Source organism: Sipha flava, unplaced genomic scaffold (assembly GCF_003268045.1).
Source record: "Sipha flava isolate LNK unplaced genomic scaffold, YSA_version1 40_pilon_pilon, whole genome shotgun sequence".
NCBI lineage: Eukaryota > Metazoa > Arthropoda > Insecta > Hemiptera > Aphididae > Sipha > Sipha flava.
In genome coordinates this window covers 1,459,208-1,479,884 of record NW_020273126.1, presented here as the reverse complement: position 1 = coordinate 1,479,884, position 20,677 = coordinate 1,459,208, and the positions used below count along the sequence as shown (strand labels likewise).

At 26.5% G+C, this 20,677-nt stretch overlaps 2 protein-coding genes across 8 annotated transcripts; one reads left to right on the top strand and one right to left on the bottom strand.

The window, feature by feature from the left end:
• Positions 1–444: 444 nt before the first annotated feature.
• On the bottom strand, positions 445–17,499 carry LOC112688813. Of its 3 annotated transcripts, XM_025562196.1 has the most exons (30): positions 17,408–17,499; positions 16,993–17,244; positions 15,955–16,097; positions 15,849–15,898; positions 15,619–15,692; positions 15,507–15,544; positions 15,401–15,450; positions 15,173–15,246; positions 15,062–15,099; positions 14,956–15,005; positions 14,734–14,807; positions 14,257–14,661; positions 13,527–13,626; positions 13,335–13,405; positions 13,199–13,264; positions 11,142–11,463; positions 10,935–11,061; positions 10,724–10,876; positions 10,489–10,656; positions 8,427–8,603; positions 8,181–8,350; positions 7,016–7,062; positions 6,830–6,940; positions 6,532–6,738; positions 6,372–6,475; positions 4,242–4,321; positions 2,612–2,691; positions 2,316–2,541; positions 1,765–2,252; positions 446–910 (listed from the first exon to the last, which is right to left on the bottom strand). In XM_025562196.1, exons 2-30 carry the CDS (start codon positions 17,199–17,201, stop codon positions 604–606), a joined length of 4,209 nt encoding a protein of 1,402 aa, XP_025417981.1. In that variant the 5' UTR covers positions 17,202–17,244; positions 17,408–17,499; the 3' UTR covers positions 446–603. The 3 variants fall into 3 exon arrangements, with proteins under 3 accessions (XP_025417982.1, XP_025417981.1, XP_025417983.1); XM_025562198.1 differs by lacking the exon at positions 446–910 and having other exon boundaries at positions 2,099–2,258; positions 2,321–2,541; XM_025562197.1 differs by lacking the exons at positions 14,956–15,005; positions 15,062–15,099; positions 15,173–15,246 and having other exon boundaries at positions 445–910.
• Positions 17,500–18,109: 610 nt separating this feature from the next.
• Positions 18,110–20,268, top strand: LOC112688814. Of its 5 annotated transcripts, none has more exons than XM_025562201.1 (3): positions 18,110–18,146; positions 18,994–19,038; positions 19,104–20,268. In XM_025562201.1, the coding sequence occupies exons 1-3, from the start codon at positions 18,125–18,127 to the stop codon at positions 19,589–19,591; spliced, it is 555 nt and encodes a 184-aa protein (XP_025417986.1). In that variant the 5' UTR covers positions 18,110–18,124; the 3' UTR covers positions 19,592–20,268. The 5 variants fall into 5 exon arrangements, with proteins under 5 accessions (XP_025417986.1, XP_025417988.1, XP_025417985.1 ...); XM_025562203.1 differs by lacking the exon at positions 18,110–18,146 and adding an exon at positions 18,209–18,267; XM_025562200.1 differs by lacking the exon at positions 18,110–18,146 and adding an exon at positions 18,689–18,837.
• Positions 20,269–20,677: the final 409 nt, after the last annotated feature.

The following is a 20,677-nucleotide window of genomic DNA, read 5'->3' as shown; positions in this document are numbered from 1 at the left end:
TTATGTGTGCGTGAGCTAACTTATTTTCGAAGAATAATTCTACCTCTTACGTGTATCATTATTTGTAAAAATTTTCTCAGACATCAAAACATTTAAAACCAATATTCATTCAATAACTTGTTTTGTTATTTTTTGAAAACTGAAAAACATAGTTTTGAAAGTTTAAAATGGCAGAAAAACATTTTTACACATAAAATTATAAAAATCATTTAGGACCACAGGTTTACATTCAAACAGTATTGACAATATATTATATTGAAATATATACTTTTAATACACATTACTATTCACACACATAACATAAAACAAATTTCATAACAATTTTAACCAAATTAGGAAATTAAAATGTTCGAAGATCCAAATGAGATAAAATTTAAATATTATGCTTTTAAAGCAAATAAACTGGAATGAATATATTAATAAATCATAAAACTATAAAAAAGTTTCCAATTTTCTTTTATGCTAATATAATAATTTATATTACTTACAACAAACATATACTTACAACTTTATACAAAGTCAAATTAATCTTACGATTTTAATGAGATTATTTATAATATAATTTTTAACACTAATTTTTTTAGGATTTTACGTAGTTTTAGTTTAGTTATGATGATTAAATTGTTGACTTTGTCTAATAGTAAGATTTGTAGACTGATTGGACTCATCATCATTGTCATCACTGTCATCTTCATTAACACCATTGTCTATCTCATCAAATTCAAAATCCTCATCATCATCATCATAATCATCATCGTTTCCTTGAAAATGATTTGCATATGATCTTAAATCTTCATTAGGAACAAGTTGTGAATTTCTAAAATGTCTCTGGTCAATTGTAGCTTGAGGATCAATTTCAATATTGTCATTGGAATGATAGTCATCAAACTGATCATCTCCAGAATCTTGCCTAAATTAAAAATTAAAAATAATTAAAAATTGTATACAACCGTATTTATTATTTTATGAAAATTATAAATGAATATAATTTATAGATAATGAGTAGTTATAAAAATAAATGTGCAATCAACGACACACTTCGACGTTGGTTAGATTGCCAAGCATAGTAGTGTTAAAAAGTAAAAAACTTCACAGCAGTCAATTATTCTAACTTCCATTCGTACATTTCACCATATCCCCTAAAACATACTATAATGACAGTAATTTCAACACAGTTTCGTTTTTCAATTTCATTTCGTTTTTGTGGATTGAGATTAGTTATAGAATTACCATTAGATATGTAAAATGTAATAATTGAATATAAAATATATATGATGCAAATTTAAAAAAATAAAATTCACATTTTACACTTTACCATGGTTACTAATATTTTATAAGTTTTGAATTATGCAGTTGTATACTATTTGAACAAAAAATTCTTCATGATCTTTATTGCAATGAGTTACAACATATTTAAGAATGAAATCAATGATCAGACTTCCTAAATACTAATAAGACAAAATTGGTTTTTAAATCCTCAATATTTAATTTTATATTTTTAAGCAACGAATTATAAATGTTTGCTTTTCATTAATTAAATTTAATACAAAAACAAAAAAATATCTAATTAAATCTCAAAATTAAAATTTGTCTATGAAACTGCAATGAATAATATTAAAACCAACAGTAATGTATGAAGATAATAAAAAATTAATAAAAAGATTTCACTAATTTTAATCAACATACCATTTAAAATATAATTGAGCAGAGTAATATAATATTGTAATGAATAATTATAAAAATATGAAATAATATTCTACTTACTCTAAATTAAAATCTATATGTTGCTGCCTATCAGCCCAATGTTCATGTACTCCCACTTCAGGAAGATATTCACTTTGATCCATTTCTGGAAAATCATAGTTACTACTAGGATATTGTTCTTCATATTGACCATCATCATCAAGTTCATAATTATTCTCTTCTTCTTCTATATCATCATCAACTTCTTCCTCATCAAAAGCTTCCATATCATCTTCTATATGTTCTATATTGCTGTTATAACTTTGCAAATTCTGATTTGAAATTTGATTATTATTATGGGAATTACTGTAAGCTTCTCTTGTTTCAGCTTCAGAGATAAAATTAATGCTTGGTAAAATAAAATCTGGAGGTAACAACTTGCATTTTTCTATAGTATTTAGTATTAAACGTTGTATATCTCTTCTTTTCTGGGCGTTCTTAGATACCTCATCAGGATGGAACCAATTTTCCAAATGGGTTATTGGGAAAGTATAATCCACAATTGGATTCTAAAATTAAGAACATTTTAGATTTAAACTAGTTACATGTCACATTAAAGTAAATTTACTTGCCTCAAAAAACTTTTCAAAAAAATGCATCACAAAGAGACCACAATCATAATAATTGCCCTGCTGTGGTACTCTAATTAGACCTGATTTCATAACTGATTTCGAGAAGTCTTTTGTAGAACCATTATGCTTAGCTCGATATTCTTCATATAACCAACCACGTAGTGTAGCTGCAATTCTGGCTCGATTAACACCACCAGACAATGAATCTAATATTAATATACAAGGCCTATAAAAACAAATTAAATTAAAATAATTTTAAAAAAATTAGTTAAATTAAATGAAATTAAAAAAATTACTGTTTAATTCCTTTTCGTCTTTCCATTACTTTTTGAACATCATACACGAAATCTTTGCCAGATTTCTTTGGGAAGTCGTTCTAAATATGTTTAAAAATCAAATTAATAAAACTTTAACATACAATTTACGTAAAAACAAAAATATTTTTTTGATTAATACTCAATGTAATTTAACATGAAAATAATTTATAAAAAGTAGATTGCATTTTTCATATTAGATGGTGATTTTTTTATCAAAACCTGGTGTAAATAATTGCACATATTGTACAAATACACTCCAGAAAACTTTTATTTATACTGATAATAATAAAAATATTAGCTACTATCCATCAATTAAAATGAAAAAATTAGTAGACTTTTTACAATACTTACAAAAATATTTACTATAAATCATAATATTATAATCATAATAGGAACAAATTTACTTATTGTATTATAATTAAATTGATTGTTAACAGATTATATATTTTTTATCGAGTATCAAATCAATTGAGTTTAAATTCATCACAATATCAAGGTAGTAGTAGTCAACAAAAATTTAATTTCAATATGTTTAAAATAAACTTAAGAATAAGAAAGAATAAAGCTATGTTTTCCCTGCAATGTACAAACGCAGTATCAAACGTCACTGGGTACATACATTTTATATGTGACAATTTTTCTAATTTACATTTAATGCAGCATATCAGTAAATGACGCAGTACATCCAAACGTACAACTAACCTGGACTAGTTCTGTGTATACACCATACAACCACCCCTTAGTATACACACTAAAAATGTCCAAAAAATTAGTGTTTTCATCAATTAAATATTTTTATCATTATTAAAAAATTGTCTTTCAGTTTTTCTCGTAGACACTATACTGTTAAATGTATATTTATTTAGGAATCATTCTTAAAAGTAATTAATTTTAAAACTTTTGTTCTCTGAGCATTTCACAAATACAATTTTTATATAGTTAATTGTCAATGTTTTAGAACGAAGATTTTTGTATAATACATTTTAAAAGTAAGTGTATTAAAGGAGTTTTAGACCTAGAGAGTGCCCCCTAGGGAGGAATAATAAAATTTCAGAGGATGCATGAATATTTTTAAAAAGCAACAAAACACGAAAATGAAATATTATTTTTAATTATTTTGATATTTAATCAAGACATTATTAAGTCACAATTGATGGTAACCAAGCAGTTCTAACTCTCTTATTAATTTGTATTTCTTGGTATTTTCCCAAAAAATAAATTTATTTAATATTTAAAAAAACTTCTAAGATTTTCATATTATTATATTAATTCAATAACCAACATTACATGCATGAAGTATAAATTAAATTATATAAATTTATAAATATTAAACATAATTCAATCTTAATATGGTGAGGTGGTGCGTGACTTCATGAAATATAATGAAAGCAGGTATGTACCTCAAAATGTTGAACCCTTGATGTATTAGATCACTGTTGCAAACACTATGTTAGAGTTTCAATGAAAACAGTTTGATAGAAAAAACAAAAAAAACGACTGAGTTTAGATGCATACAGACCAAAAAGTCAAACATTACGTCTAGATGCAAGATAAATTCTGTATTTGGATACTGAAAGGAAAATATCTAAAGTAAATGCATAATACAAACCTGATAGAACCAAAGATCTTCTGTGTTCCCATCAGCTTCATCAAGGTCTGTTGTATCACACAGACTTCTTACATTTCGATCTGAAATTAGGTAGGTAAACATAAGAATTAAAATCAGAAACAATACACCTGACAGATTTGATTTTAATAATGTGAAGTTCTAAATTTCCTAAATATTAATGTATATATTTAATACAACATATTCATATAATAATTTATATAGCCTATCATTATTTCAAAGATTTCAGTACTATTTAACATAAATGCTATATTTTCAAAAAACATTTTGGTATACTAATATATTGTAAACGACATAATTTTGAACCAATAAAATTATCACCACTGTACAATTTATATAGATTTAAATAAATTCTTATGTAAATAATAAATTAATAATTATTATACATACATAATATACATACATTATAATGTAAACAGTCAAGTAAAACCTAATACTATGTAAATAACAATCAATGGTATTATCATAATAGTTATTACATTAATATTAGGTTGTAAGCAATAGTGAAACTACATACAGAAAATAGAAAGTCATGTATTATGCTTAATCCTACAATAGATAAGAAAAATGACAACAGAAGAGTTAACTGACATATATATTTTATTACTCATAAGGAGTAAAATCACATCCATATTTAAAATGTTTAAATTTTAACATATTCCAACACATTTTTCTTTTTTAGCTTTTATGAGCTATAAGCTCTTTGCTTCTAAAAAAAATTTCCCCCATACTTCTCTTGCAACATATTCCAATACATTAATGAGAAAAATATTAATTTTCTGAACACCATAAAATCTTAATAAAAATGTATTTATAATGTAACCAAAAACATAAAGATAAATTAAACTTTTAATAATAAAAATAGTTTGAAATGTATTGCTAAATAGCCAAATCCCCTAATTTAGTTCTAAAATTGCCTGTTGTTCATATTCACAATAAAATGACCAGCCTACCAACCCAATGAGATCTAAGTCGTATGGAAAAAATTAGTTTTCTTTGTTCGGCTGGAACCCGATTGAGCACGATTGATCTTTTTTGTAACCCAATTGAGCACGGTTGCAATCAAACAATAGGAACCAAAAAAGAACCAAAAAACCACACAATTGAGCACGAAAATGGGTGCGACGTTGCCGCTTTGTACCTTAGAATATTCAGTGCACCGTACTACTGTGGATGCAAGATTTTTTTATAATTATTATATAATTCAATTTTAGATTTGTAACGATTATTTCATAATTTAAAACTTTTATGGCTCAGGTTTCATAAAAGAAATAACTCTCCAATAGAAAAACGACAAGATACCGTTTTTTTTGCATTTTTTATATTGTTAGTATTTAGAACTTGGTCCATATTATTATTACAAAATAAAATACATTTGAATATAATTATTTATAATTAAAAATCTTTTATTGGATTTTAATCACATGTTATAATTAAATATTTTTTTTATTTTTTTTTTGCTAAAAAATAGCACTCATACAATTGTCATGAAAAAGGTAAAAATTTAAATTTTTTTCCCTAAATACTTATTTCCAACGTTCAATAACGTTCAATAAGTATTTAATTAGGTTGTCAGCATTTTTAAATTCAGAGTACTCACAATAAGCTTTTATAGCGATATTTTTAACACACGGTAAAGTCAAGGTGCACCAACAGTTTTCGAAATATTGCACCATAATTTTACTGCACGACACTCGTGTGTTGTGCTCTATTCATTTTAATGTACTTTATTTAACAAAACGCACAGTAAAATTACAGCGTGGTAAAAATGTTGCACGGTAAAATAACACTAGTGTGTAGCCAGCCTAATAGTTAATTTTCAATCTGACAATGTGGTACATAATATTTATTTTTTTTACCGTGCTCAATCGGGTATTACTGCTTTGTTCTTACTCTTTCTGAATTACCACAACATTAAATGAGAAAAAATATTTAAAATTTTTTACTAAAACAATTGTTTTAAAATAATTTAAGTCAAATTCTATTACTTTTTATATATATTTAATATTATTAAATCTTATTATAACTTTTATATATTTAAAATAAATATTCATATTTATTTTACAAAATAGTACACTTCTAACCCAAGATTTGTTCAAAATTTATACTTACCAATTAATTCATCATCTTCACCTAATCCTTGTGCAGAAGTTCCATCCCAATACAATGGACCATCAAGGTATGGATAACATATAACTACTATGTACCAATGATAGCTAAAATAAAAATTATTTTATGAACATTTTATATAACTGTTAAATTAAATGCATACTTTTCATTTATAGGTATAAAAATAAAATCTTTTTGAAATATATTGATATTTTTGGTCCATTTTTGAACTCTCTGAAATCTTGTTAGTGAGTTGCCAAAAGGAGGATCTCCTGCTAATTTTTTTTTTGCTAATGTAGAATAAAAATATGTACTGAACACATATGTACGTTTATTGTCCTCAGAAGATAACATATTCTTATACCAGTAACTACAATACAAAAGGTTTTTTCGCCATATAATTTATAAATTAATAAATAAATAAAAAGATAGTAATGAAGTTTCAATTTAAATGCACTTACTTTAAGTGGAATTCAACAAGTTTATCGTTTAAAAATTCCTCCGCATTAAGCGTGTTATAATCATAAACCTTTATATCTACTTTTGTAGCATTAAAAGATTCAGTAAGCAGTCTAAAAAAAAAAAAATTAATTTATCAATAAAATTCCAATCACAACAATTATGAGATTGAAGAATTATTAACTTACACAACATTTTCGTATTCAGTTAAAGTCATTTCTGATTGTGGTTTTACCTAAGAAATTGAATTTAAAATAAAAACAATTAATATTTAATTTAGTAGTAACACAAATGGTATAACTGATAATTGAAGGTATCATTACCAATAACAATTAATTAATATGGTTGTAATATAAATAGTATTAAGAAATCAAAAAATAAATACATAAGCATATGACAAAGAAGTATAGAATAAAGTTTAATACTGAAGTAAAAGTTCACTTATAATAAGACTTCTATACGGAATTTATGAATAATAGTAATTAATAAAAAAAAAACTACTCGATACTCAAAGAAAATTTGGTATAATAATAACTTATTTTATTTTTTTTAACATTATGATTTCAGTACCTAAGACCATTATATTTTAACAATTATTTTTAATACTCAATTAGATGTTAGGACTATAGCACATATTAGATCAATTAGATAATCTAATGAAACTAGCATAGATTAAATAACAGTGATAATTTGTGATACTATGAACCAGAACTGGTACAGCCGGAGAACAGTCAACCACATTGCCTCCTAAATCATCTATGAATGTTAATAATTATTTTATATTTATCATTGCAAGAACAGTTTAGTTAAAAAGAAATATTTACCACTATTTTTACAAAATTCACAGAAGAAAAAAAATTAAAAATATAGATGATATAACTACTATAGATAATAAAACAATGGATATGTACTTTGGAAGAAAGAATATGTTTCAGTCTCTTACTTTTGCAATGTGGTGACTAATACCAAACAATATATCCCTTGTGGAAACAAGAAACTACAAAACACAAGTCTTTCAGACTTTAAAGACTACATTATCTACATTATAACTTATCCATTTTTCTATGTTATATCTTATCTATTTTTCTATAATCTATGGATATAATATTGATTTGGTATTCAAATAAATATGTACATTTTATAAAAAACGGAGATGTTTTGACAAAACTAATTCAAGATTTATAAGAGTTTAATATTTGAAAATTTATACCATGGATTATAATATAATCAAAAATATTCAAATAAATCTATGAAAAAAAAAAAATAACTAATAATAAATATTTCAAAATATAGAATTAATTTACGTATCAATGTATGTATTTTTATCCTATGAATACATAAAAATATATATACCTCTGGTTCATTACGATTTGATGGAAAAATGATTTTTCTTATATCTTTAGCTTGAGTAGAAGTTAAAGGTTCATACTTTTCTTTAGGTAACTTCAACATTAATTTTTCTAATAGTTGTTTATCATTTTTTTTTAAATCAAATGACCATACAATTTTTCTGACTCTAAAATCTAAATTGAATTATAAAAAAAAAAAAAAAAATAATAAAAAAACATAAATAGAAAAAGGGAAGAAAATATTACCAACCTTCACTTAAAGGGTCAAAAATTGATTTTTTGTTACCATCATTCATATTCAATAAAAATTGAATGCCAACAGCGGCTAAATGATTTGTATAAAAAATAATTAATGGATGATCTGTATAGTATCCAAACATTTTTGTAATATTTTCAATATGTAAATCAACAGTCACTGGCTCAGAATCTAATACGAGAAAAATTACAAAATATTTTCAATCGATTTTAAAGATTTTGTCATAGCAGAAATGTACATCTAGTTTAGTTATCGAAAATTCACAGGATTTTTTTTTACATATTTTCATAGAGCTTATTATTAGGGTGTCTAGCAAGCATTAAAACACTAAAAATACAATACAAATACTCAAATGGTTTATAAAACTTAAATTTAGGTTAGGATATTATTATATTTCATATTTAGCAACAATTTCAAATTAAGTATAAAAAATAAAAGCTAGCCAACACAACTATATGGTGTGCATTTGGAATGAAGAAGTGTCATTTTGGTTGTTTATTGAGAATAAGAGGGAAACTTTAGTCACCGTGAATGGTAACTTGTCACATTTTCTATATAACTTTTTTATTGAACAAACAATTTACTGAACATATCATCTCTGTGTGGGACCAGGTGTGCCTTTCAGATCCTGTTATTGTATACTGTACTTTTTCTTTTAGGGATAGTTTTTGCAGGAAAAGATGCAAGTAAAAAAAAATACCAAACAATTCCAGAATTCAAGGCAGAAACCAAAAAAATCAAATTACATGCAGCTAAATGTCATTGAACATTTCATCTACTGTATACTTCAATGCCATGCTCCTTCTTAGGTGTAATTATCATATGTAAACCAAAAAAGTTACTTAATATGATTAATATAATAATTTGTGAAGTTTTAGATTGTAACACATTGAGTAATAATATGGAAAATAATAAGTAATTAATAATAATACTAGGAGTAATAGTATGTTAAACTCTGGGTAGTATTATAAAGTGTCTATAAGGCTATATTTTTCTATAATTTTTTTTAACTATACACACCGGTATCAACACTATATTATATTAACTATTTTTACCGATATTATTTCATGGGTATTTAACAATATTATCGTAGTGCCCAATGCCATACCATTATTTTGACATGTGTAAGAACACCTCAATTTTTATTTCAGCCAAATTTTATAGTATTTAATTTATTTGTAATTAATTTTATTATAAGCATTCCGAAAAAAATTTGATTAAGAACATCTGTTGATTCAACTTAATATTTTAATAGTAAAAGAGAATTGTTTAAAATCATTAGGTCAGAATATATTAATGATAAAAACATTTAATTCTGAATTTTTAAGTACTTAATATTGGTGATTAAGTTACTATACACTATATTAATAATGTCAATAATTTAAATGTTTAGAACCTAGATGAAAATTGCCATGAGTTAATATTCACAACATTAGATTATTGGGTACTTTATAATGTATGTCGTTTAGTTTCTTTCCCTTAACTTCCCCACTAATAGTTAATCAATAAAAAAATCCTGTGTTCTGAGATTAAACATTTTTAACTTAAGGTCACCTTCTATTACTTTAAACAAAAGTAGGCAAATCTTTTGAGTTGTTTGCCTACTTTTAGCAAGGATTAACGAGGTACAAAATAAGCTCAATAATTAGATACAGTAATTATTAATTTAGTTGATACAAAACCAGAATATATTGTTCCTGTTTTAAAAATGAACAACATAGCAAATCTGTGTTCAGTAAAATCAATTTTGTGTTATTAGCTGTTAATATTATAGTAAACTGATTTAATTTAAAGAGAAGCTCATTATAAGTCTTTGCATAATTATTTATATAATTTTTTTTTTTTTTTTTGGTTAACAGGCCATGAAGGCCTTTTGCCACTCTTACCACGTTTTACTTATTTTTATAATACTTTAATAGTTAAGCCTTTAAAGTTTTAAAATAAGTCTCAGTTTAATATAATATTGAAACTAAAAACAAATACACAAAATTGATTCTTACGTCAACACATATGGGTGTCTCGTCCTTAATAGTTAATAAATTACTTATTTACTCACTTAAATTGTTAATAGTCATACGGATTCCATGCAAACAAATAAATACATCACCAGATGCTACAGTTTCATAGTTTCCAATTTGTATAATATTACATTTTTCAATTTTGAAAAAGTCTTTAATTCCAATATCTTTAGACCATACCTTTTCATCTAAAAATGTAGGGTTTACTAAAAAAATAAAATAAATTTAAAAAATTGTTTCGACAACTTATTATAATTATGTAAATGTACATACATCGTAATTTTTCAATATATTTTTTTAAATTATCCTTTGTTTCTTTTTTACAAATGGTTGGCTCATTTATTTTAATTTTCTTAAATTCATCTTCGGAATCGCTACTAGAAAGGATCTCAATAGGATCGTTTAAATTAGTTGGTTGAGGAGTACCTGATAATCATTTTTAATATTAATATGATATTTAATTATTATAGTCTATTCAAAATACTTGGAGTATCAATTCGTGTCACAGTAACACCTTTAAATTGAGAAGACATTCGGCAAGAAGTACAAACCTCATCTTCAGATACTACATCGCACTTGGAACAGTTTATTAGTTCAACTGGTTTACTTTGCTAAAATAATTGATTAATTATCATTAGAGCTTTTGATCAATAAAAATATCTAAAATAACTGTAGTAAGTAATTGACATACTAATAAACTAATCACTTTCTGACCAGCTACTGATGAATTAAATGAAACCAAAGTATTTTTAGAGGTGGTTGGCTGTTGGTTTCCAGTTGTTTGCTTGTTTGCTGATTGAATTTGTGTAATTGTAGCCATAGGATGTTGAACACTAGATACATTGTGTTTCAAATCATTTTGTTTAATAGTTTGTTGTGTATTTGAAGAATTAGTTTGTTTATTATTAATTAACGGTTGAGTTTTAGTTATAGTAAGTTTTGAAGTGCATGGCTGTTGCTGATTCACCTTCTGTGATTTATTTTGATTGTTAGACATATTTTTGATGTTGGAACTAAAAATAAAAAAGTTTGTCAAAGAAAACATATTGGATTAAAAATTAGTAATACCATTGATTAAATATACAATAGATAGCCCACGTGATGTTAAAAATTGTTAATGTCCTAGAATAGTTTTAAACACTATCAAAACCGCGATGATAACAACGATTATAGTACTTGGTAGTATGTGGTAGTACCAGCTAGTATGTTTGCTTATGATAAGCGATAAATTATAACATTTAATTTAACCGACAACAATAATAAATTCATGGAATATGGACAGCATTAAATTAGAACAAGAAGCTGTGGTTACTTTGGAATATTGTTCAAATACTTGTTTTGCTGGTTACCTAGCAATGAAAAGTTTATCAAAATTTTCCCGGTTAAATTGTGTTTATAGTGAAAGCTATTGATTCCAAATAAATTAGATTTTTTAATTTTTTGTAAAAATTATGATTCAAAAACTTCTGAAACGCATTTAAAAGTACCTACTACTGAACTAACAAAATTTATTACTTAAGCTCAACAAATTTTGCAGATATATTAGAAAAAAAAATATTACAATTTGCTGAAAATAAAATAAAAACTGAATTAATTAGTTTATTAAATGTAACTGAAACTTGTATTCCACATACTGATTATTTAATTAAACTTTTAAGAAATTTCAACTAGATATCCAATAATATAAAGCATGTAAGAATTGAAAAATCTTAAAAAAAAATTAAAATTTTTTAAAAATAATTGAAATTAATTTTTAGTGTTTATAATATTCTATTTTATAATGTATATATATGTATGTTCCTATTGGTTGTAATGATTGTTGTTGGTATAGCTACTCACTAATAAATTGTGTTGTATTAATCATAAGTTGAATATTGTTAATTATTTACAATACAATTAAAAATTATTTTAATAATTAGACATTTTTATTATTATGATTAGTTGTTGAGTGGACCTTGATTTATGTAGGTCACTATAATAGATTGGTTACAATTTTAATGCAATGATAGGTATCATCGTATACAATAAACAATTTTAAATGGAGACGATCTGTCAGCCTAGGATGTTTTATATTATTACATTATTCAAAGGTATTCATAGTAATCAAAAAATATTAATGTAAAATCAATAAATTAAGATTGAAGAGCATTAATTCCGTCAAAAATCTTTATTTTAAAACATTTTTTTATCGTTTTTAAGGTGTACATTAAAAATCTAGGCCTTGTTATTATAATATTTAATAAAACAAAAAAAATTCAACGAGATATTAAATTATTTATAAGAATTTCGAACTCAAATTCAAATTTACGTTATCAATGTTTGTTCAAATTTTGGCTGAGCAGAACACAGGATAAGTGTTAACCGTCTTGTTTGATATTTCATAATAATATTATAATTCTTTTCTGTCAATAATAATATAATAAAAGATTATTGAATATTGTTGGATGTTTTCTTATCACAGTTTATTTCTAGACAAATATCAAAACAGGTTTTAGAATATATATATACGGGCCACGATCATTGGTAAGACCCCCCCCTCATATCAATTTTTCACTGCCTATTTCCGATTTTAATTTCTTGGACATTGAAAACATTAGTGCCATCTATTGAAAGGCCGTGTTATTAATTATGTATGGCTATTACATTATTTGTATAGTTGTGGACTATCTATTGTATACTTATTCAATGTGGTAATTCATTGTAAATTGGCACTAAACATAGTAATATGTTAAATATGTTAAAACTTACACATTGTTGTGATTAACTGGATTTGATTTAGAATTAGTTGGCAACACATCTTTAGTTTCAGAAACTCTAAACAATGATAATGAATTAAAAATAGCTAGTAATACATTTGAGTACAATATTAACAAATAAAAGCTACCTCTCAAGTTCAGGGGACTGTATAAAATATGCATTTTGTGTTAAAGTATCTAACTCTTCTTTTGAGATCACCTGAAGAAAAAAAAATAGTAAATCAAATATTAAAAAAAAAAAAAAAAAAAAAAATTGACAATTTATTTAAGTATAAAAATAATTCATTAATTTTAGATAATAATATATTTTTGTAACCAACCTCTTTCATTGCTAATCTAATAGCAACACGTAACTTATTCGCCATATCAGGTCTATCAATTTTAATTAATTGTTCACCATCCAGTAAAACAATTACATTACTGAAAAAATAAAATGTTAATCGATAAGATAATTAAATTACTAAATTTAGAAATTAACTGAAATTTCATATTTCTAATAACAATATTAAATAAAAAAAAACAATTAGTTTAAATAAATAAGTAAAAGCCAGGAGTATTACAATTGTAAAATACAACCAGTTTCAAATTAAAAATTCATCAGGTGTATACAAGGTTAATAAAAATAAAGGAACACATTAAGAAAAATGAATCGTTTTACACAGATTATTTATTTTAATAGGTAAGGTTATTTAAAATGAGTTCTTATTAGAAATTAATTTTTATTAAAATATATTAACTAAAATGTAAAATGACTTATTTTTCTTAATGTATTCCTTCTTTTATTTATTCATATTCAGTGGCAATCTTTTAATTTGGTACAAATCTGATGATGAATTTTGAATTCGAAACTGGTGGTACTTAACAAATATAATAATATTCCAGGCCAAGCTTTTATTTATTTCTATATTCATTTACAAGTATTAACCATTTAATAATTTTTAATTTTAATTTTATTTTTTATCACATAATATTATATTACCTACTCAGTACTTAAATACAATGTAAACCACCAATCACTTAATTACCAAATAATATAATACAAAAAATTACTTTTTTTGGTTATCTTTTTTTGGCTCATCTTGTTTTGTACTGTCATGGTCAAGAGTCTTGAATTTACCGTTAGGGCCAAATTGATATTCTTTTTTTACTCCACTTGGAACTTGAAAATCTATTGGAGAGGAATCTGAATTACAATTTACATCTAAATTAGATAATTCCTTAATAGGTGGTTGATTTGTTGTTTCTTGAGAAACTCTTATCGCTGAACTTGATGTTGAAGGAATTACTGCAAATGCATTATTAACAGTCGGCTTTGGAGGGGAATCTATATTCTTTAGTTTATTTTCTTTAGTAGCTGTAATAAACTTAGAAATACTTTCAATTAATGTTCTATCCGCTTTTCTTTCTCTTCTTTTTGGTAATTCGGTTGTAATAAGTTTTGGCATTTTCACCGGTCTAAGAAATGAAAAAAGCAATAATATAGTTTATTTTAAAAGTGTATTGATGATTGTTATATTTTGAAATTACTTATTTGAAATTGGATTTGGTGAGTTTCTTTTAACACTATTTTTTGTTTCCTTGAATTCATTGCATTTTGTAATCTAAAAAAAAAAAAAAATGAAGTCTAATATATTATAAATATTACTTGCTAACATATTATAATTTATTCCTCAGTAATCAGTGTTTTCTTTCACATTTATATTAATTTCTATTTCTAAAAGTATTTAAGAGTACCAAAAGAAAACCTACTTCTTGATTTTTAGCTGGTGCTACTGAAACAAGTGAGGATACTGGCATACCTATAATGTAAAATAATAATTTATAAGTGTTAAAATAATTTATTATATAATATTACCTTGTGATACTCGACTAATAGTAGAAACTGGAGGCTGCCTAAGAAATGAAAAAAAGCAATAATATTGTTTATTTTAAAAATGTATTGATGATTGTTATATTTTAAAATTACTTATTTGAAATTTGATTTGGAGAGTTTCTGTTAACACTATTTTTCGTTTCTTTAAATTCATTGCATTTTGCACTCTAAAAAAATAAAAAAATAAAATTAAAGTGTAATATATTTTAAATATTACTTGCTAACATATTTTAATTTATTCTTCAGTAATCAGTATTTTCTTTTACATTTATATTAATTTCTATTTCTAAAAGTATTTAAGAGTACAAAAGGAAAACCTACTTCTTGATTTTTAGCTGGTGCTACTGAAACAAGTGAGGATACTGGCATACCTATAATGTAAAATAATAATTTATAAGTGTTAAAATAATTTATTATATAATATTACCTTGTGATACTCGACTAATAGTAGTAACTGGAGGCTGCCTAAAAAATGAAAAAAAGCAATAATATTGTTTATTTTTAAAAATGTATTGATGATTGTTATATTTTTAAATTACTTATTTGAAATTTGATTTGGAGAGTTTCTATTAACACTGTTTTTCGTTTCTTTAAATTCATTGCATTTTGCACTCTAAAAAAATAAAAAAAATAAAAATTGAAGTGTAATATATTTTAAATATTACTTGCTAACATATTTTAATTTATTCTTCAGTAATCAGTATTTTCTTTTACATTTATATTAATTTCTATTTCTAAAAGTATTTAAGAAAACAAAAAGAAAACCTACTTCTTGATTTTTAACCGGTACTACTGAAACAGGTGAAGATACTGGCATACCTATAATGTAAAATAATAATTTATAAGTATTAAAATAATTTATTATATAATAGTACCTTGTGTTATTCGACTAATAGTAGAAACTGGAGGCTGTTTTGGCAGTGTAGTAGGACTTTGATTTTTAGTAGTAGGAGTTATTGATATACTTGGATTATTGATCAACATAGGTGGCATTGGCAAAATTCTTGCTTTGGAATATCTAAATATTAAAATAAAATACATATAAATAGCATATGTTAAGAATATTGGTCAATATTAGAGATCAAAATTATTGCATATGCACAGATTCACACATTTAAAAAAAATATTATACACATATGAATAACACTAAACCCCAGGTATTACATGTAATAAGAATAAGATGAACATACATTTTTCATTCACATAGTGACAAATATATGTTAATTCATATTTTCAATTTTGAGTCACATCCAATATCGAGTATAATATTCAATAATTATATTATTAACAATTTTATCAAATTTATAAAAATCAGTTATAAACACTCAACAAACTATGGATACTAATAAATGTTTTTAATTTGAAATATATAGCAATAATTTAAATACTACACCAATACTACTAATAAAAATAAAATTTTTTAAATCAGTACCCTATACTTTGGATTACCTATAGAGTGACTAGTGTATGAGTATATGAAATAATACAAACAGTTGTAAAAAATCAAGTTTCAATAAAAATAAAATGGTGAATAAAGAATTTCCTTTGTTTTTATGGAATTTCTTGGAAAATATTATCAAATTTAAATTGATTGAACTTCATTTTGAATAGAATTTTATACGAAATAACTAAGAAAAATTAATTGGTTTTCTTCATTAATTTTTATTTATTTTGTACAGCTTTTAACACAAATCAACTTAACTATCAAACTCGTAACTAAAACAATACTACAATATACAATAATAAAAAATAACAACAATAATAATTGTAACATGAAAAAATATTATTTTATTTAACTCTGGTTATGTTTGCTAACATCGAATAAGAGGCAACAAAAGAATATGCGATGAAGCAAAAACGTTTTCTAGAAAAAAAGCATTTGAACACAAAGTTATATATAATTGCATCATTACCTTTTAGTTGATGGGTCCATTATGACAGAATCCGCAACTGATTCAACTACAATATCCTTATACCAACCGGCAAAGTTTATGGGAGGCTCTGTAGCTGTTGGTAACAGCAGACGAAGTGATAGATTTGGAAAAAACTTTAGGGCTTGTGCTAATGTGATCACTGTCGGTTGAGTTGAACTGCCAGATTCGTTCACGCTCACCCGGAACATGGTAAATAATTGTTACCAAATTTGTCGATAACACTTCTGTCAACTGAAAACAATGGAAGTAATGTACAAGACACGACAATTAGTACAGTGGCAATAAGACCAACGACAACAACAACAACAACAACAACGGGGAACGTATTTGTTATCACAAGAACCTCGGCGGGGAGGACGTCATCAGAGTAACGGCCGGCTATAACGAGTTTTACCTATTAGACAAATGTCGGCGCTGCTCATATTACGGTTTGAAGCATGTCCGGCACGACGGACTTGTCACATCTTCTAAGTCGCGCAGCACAAGAGGGTCGAGGACTCGGATTGCGCTGACGGCGACGGTGGCAGCGTCCAGTTGAGCCGGGTTGGGTTGGCGTACACGCGAACGGGCGGGCACCGGGGACACCGGACGGACAGCGTCGAGCACCGGCTACGGTGGTTCGAGTACACACGTGATCCGGCGCCAATACGGATACGCGTATATGTAATATATATATACGCAGCACACGAACGACGGGGATCTGGACAGAACGAGCTGGAAGCACCGGGCGCTGGAACGGGATGGTACGATGGGCACAGCTGCGCGGGACGGGCGAACAGCGACACAAAGGCTGCGCGACGGCGGCCGGCGAGCAACGTCGTTGGGGCGGCGTTCAATGGCGGACGGCGGAACAATACGTACGATAACAACAACAACGGTGTATCAACGGAGCGCGGCGTACTACGTAACGGGGACGTGACGAGTCGTTGGGAATTAATGGGCGGCCCGTGCGCACGGAGGTGAGACGCTTTATCACGTGCGATAACCGCACCGCCATCTGCACGTGTGCGTACGTACATTTGCGAAAAACCCGGCTAGTTCGACCGTCCTCCGTGCACGACTTCCAACCAGTGGCGGCTTGTGCCTAGGTGTGCAGGTGTGCGCACACCACATGGATTATCATAGATATAAGAGTAAAATTTAATTTAAATTTAATTGAACTATCTGCTAAATTATATTTATTTTATTATACAAAATAAATTTTACAAAAATTTTATATTCACCAAAACTCGAAAATACTACTCCTAAAATTTGGTAAGTTATGTAATATACACACATCATCTGGTGTACAGCTCAGTCAGAACACTTTCAACCTGTGAAATACTCTCCGTCGTCGGTGGAGAGGGGGTTGACGCATAAAAGGGTCCGTGGTTTGCAGCAATTGCTGCACACACGGTAAACAATATCACCACGGCGTGTCTTATCAGAAATAGTCCACCGTATTTTCTACTTTCGTCATTATTATCGTAATATTTGTTCCAATAAATGTATTATTTAGTTTTAACAAAAGAACTTAATAATAATAAAATACGTTAGTAATCATTTCGCCTGTGTTCACTGTTATGTGTAGTAGCTTTATTTCATCATACTCACAATTTCATTTATATTACAATATAAATAATGAATTCGGTTGATTATCTTTTAAAAAAAAAAAGTTTTCTTTACATACAATTGACGAAAAAATTTAAATAAAAACATTAGGGAGACCTATGCCTGATTTGAAATTAATACAAGTCATTAAAAAGAAAACACGTCAATTTACGCGTTCATTTACCAATGATACTTACACGAAGTATAATAATTGGCTCTGTGGTTATGATAAACGTAATGCAGTTTTTTGTTTTTCGTTTTTATTATTTGGTGGAGAAATGGTATGGACCAAAATAGGAATGATAGATTTAATTCATTTAAATGATCGAATGAAAAAACACGACTTAACTGTTAAACATATGAATAACACCTTGAATTTACCAATTTCAGGTAAAACAAATATTCTTTCAATGTTGGATAGCAGTTACAGAAGAGGTATTTATTTATATACTTTATTTATATTACTGTTTGGTCGTTTAAAAATTTATTTTTTTATTTAGGTATAGAGCTACACAATGAAAAAGTTTCCAACAATCGATACATTTTGAATGTAACTATTAATTGCATTAGATTTTCTAGCGCTTTCGAATTAGCATTGAGAAGGTATGATGAAAAAGATACATCTTTGAATCCAGTAATTTTTCGTAGTTTTGGACGAAGTTGTTCACGACGTTTGCCTAAAGCAGCTCAAACAAGATGGAATTTTCATTCTAGAACAGTAAATATTGTATTCGAGTATAAGGAAGAATTAATTACTTGCATGGAAAAAATAATAAGTGATGAATCCATTAAACATATACCTACTATTGAACAGGCATCGCGACTAAAAAGAACATTACTTGATAATACATTTATTTATTGGCTTACAATTTTTCACAATATCATGCCTCATGTCGATATATTGTATAGTCAATTGCAAAAAAGAGAAACTGATTCAACAACTGTGAAAAATAATATTGAAAATTTTATTAGAGATTTTCAAAATTAGAAACCAAATGGGAACGTTATGTGAAGGTAATTTTGAACAAAGTGGTAATAAAAGAAAACACAGAGAAGGCGAACTAAAACGAGAAGCAATTGAAGTGTGTGATAATATTATATCTCAAATAAAAGAAAGATTTGATTTTACTGGTCATCTGGTTGCTTAAAATTTATTTTTGGCCGATAATTTTGAAAAATATAATAAGCATTTTCCAGATGATTATTTTAATGAAACTATAAATGTACATCCATATTTTGACACTAAAAAACTAAAAACCAAGTTACAATTAATCTATAGCAGAACTGAATTTAGATCCATGAGTGGAACTGTTTCATTATTATCATTTATACAATCTGAAAACCTTACTGGTACATTAGGTGAGAGCATGAAGCAGTTAAAAATTATTATTACAATACCAATGTCTAAAGCGGAATCAGAAATGTGTTTTTCTACATTAAAAAGAATCAAAACATTTTAAAGTAATGCATCAAGAAAAATTATTGGTGTTAGCAATGCTATCCATCGAAAGAAACTTTGTAATGAATATAACTGATTTCAATAATAAAGTCATAGAACAACAATTTGCCAATTCCAAGGAGAGAAGAATTGACTTTATATATAAAAATATTTAATTTTTTTGTGTACCTACTTTTTATAATTAATTATGACACTGTTGCTTATTGTAACAATATATAGATACAATAAATTATAACAAATATGTAATGTTATAATTCATAATATATGTTTTAAAATATGTAAAAATCCAATAAATATCATGATAATGGCATTTTGAATCTAATTTATTTGTAATTAAACTTTTGTGATTTATTTTTTGCACACCGCCCACTTTGAACATCATGAACCTCCACTGCTTCCAACAACAATACTTAAATAGCCTTGCTATTTCGATCCAATCGATTTCACTTCACCTAATGCTCGTAATCGCGAGCTACGCTAATAAAATATATATAAAAAAAACAACAACGCTTTTGTCCAAAAAAAAAAAAAAAACCCGTTTTTATCCGGCTTACAATCAGGCCCGGACTAAGAGGGGGCAGAGGGGTCGCGTCCCCAGGGCCCACAATGTTATGC

What these genes read in the sequence shown, in the direction of transcription:
- LOC112688814 (XM_025562199.1), top strand. Translation starts at nt 18,723, where the DNA reads ATGCCTGATTTGAAATTAATACAAGTCATTAAAAAGAAAACACGTCAA. An exon ending in GGATAGCAGTTACAGAAGAG is followed by an intron (nt 19,039 to 19,103) that starts GTATTTATTTAT and finishes TTTTTTATTTAG; the next exon opens with GTATAGAGCTACACAATGAA.
- LOC112688813 (XM_025562196.1), bottom strand. Translation starts at nt 17,201, where the DNA reads ATGTTCCGGGTGAGCGTGAACGAATCTGGCAGTTCAACTCAACCGACA. An exon ending in AGAAAGTGATTAGTTTATTA is followed by an intron (nt 11,062 to 11,141) that starts GTATGTCAATTA and finishes CAATTATTTTAG; the next exon opens with CAAAGTAAACCAGTTGAACT. An exon ending in TGAAGATGATGAATTAATTG is followed by an intron (nt 4,322 to 6,371) that starts GTAAGTATAAAT and finishes ACCTAATTTCAG; the next exon opens with ATCGAAATGTAAGAAGTCTG.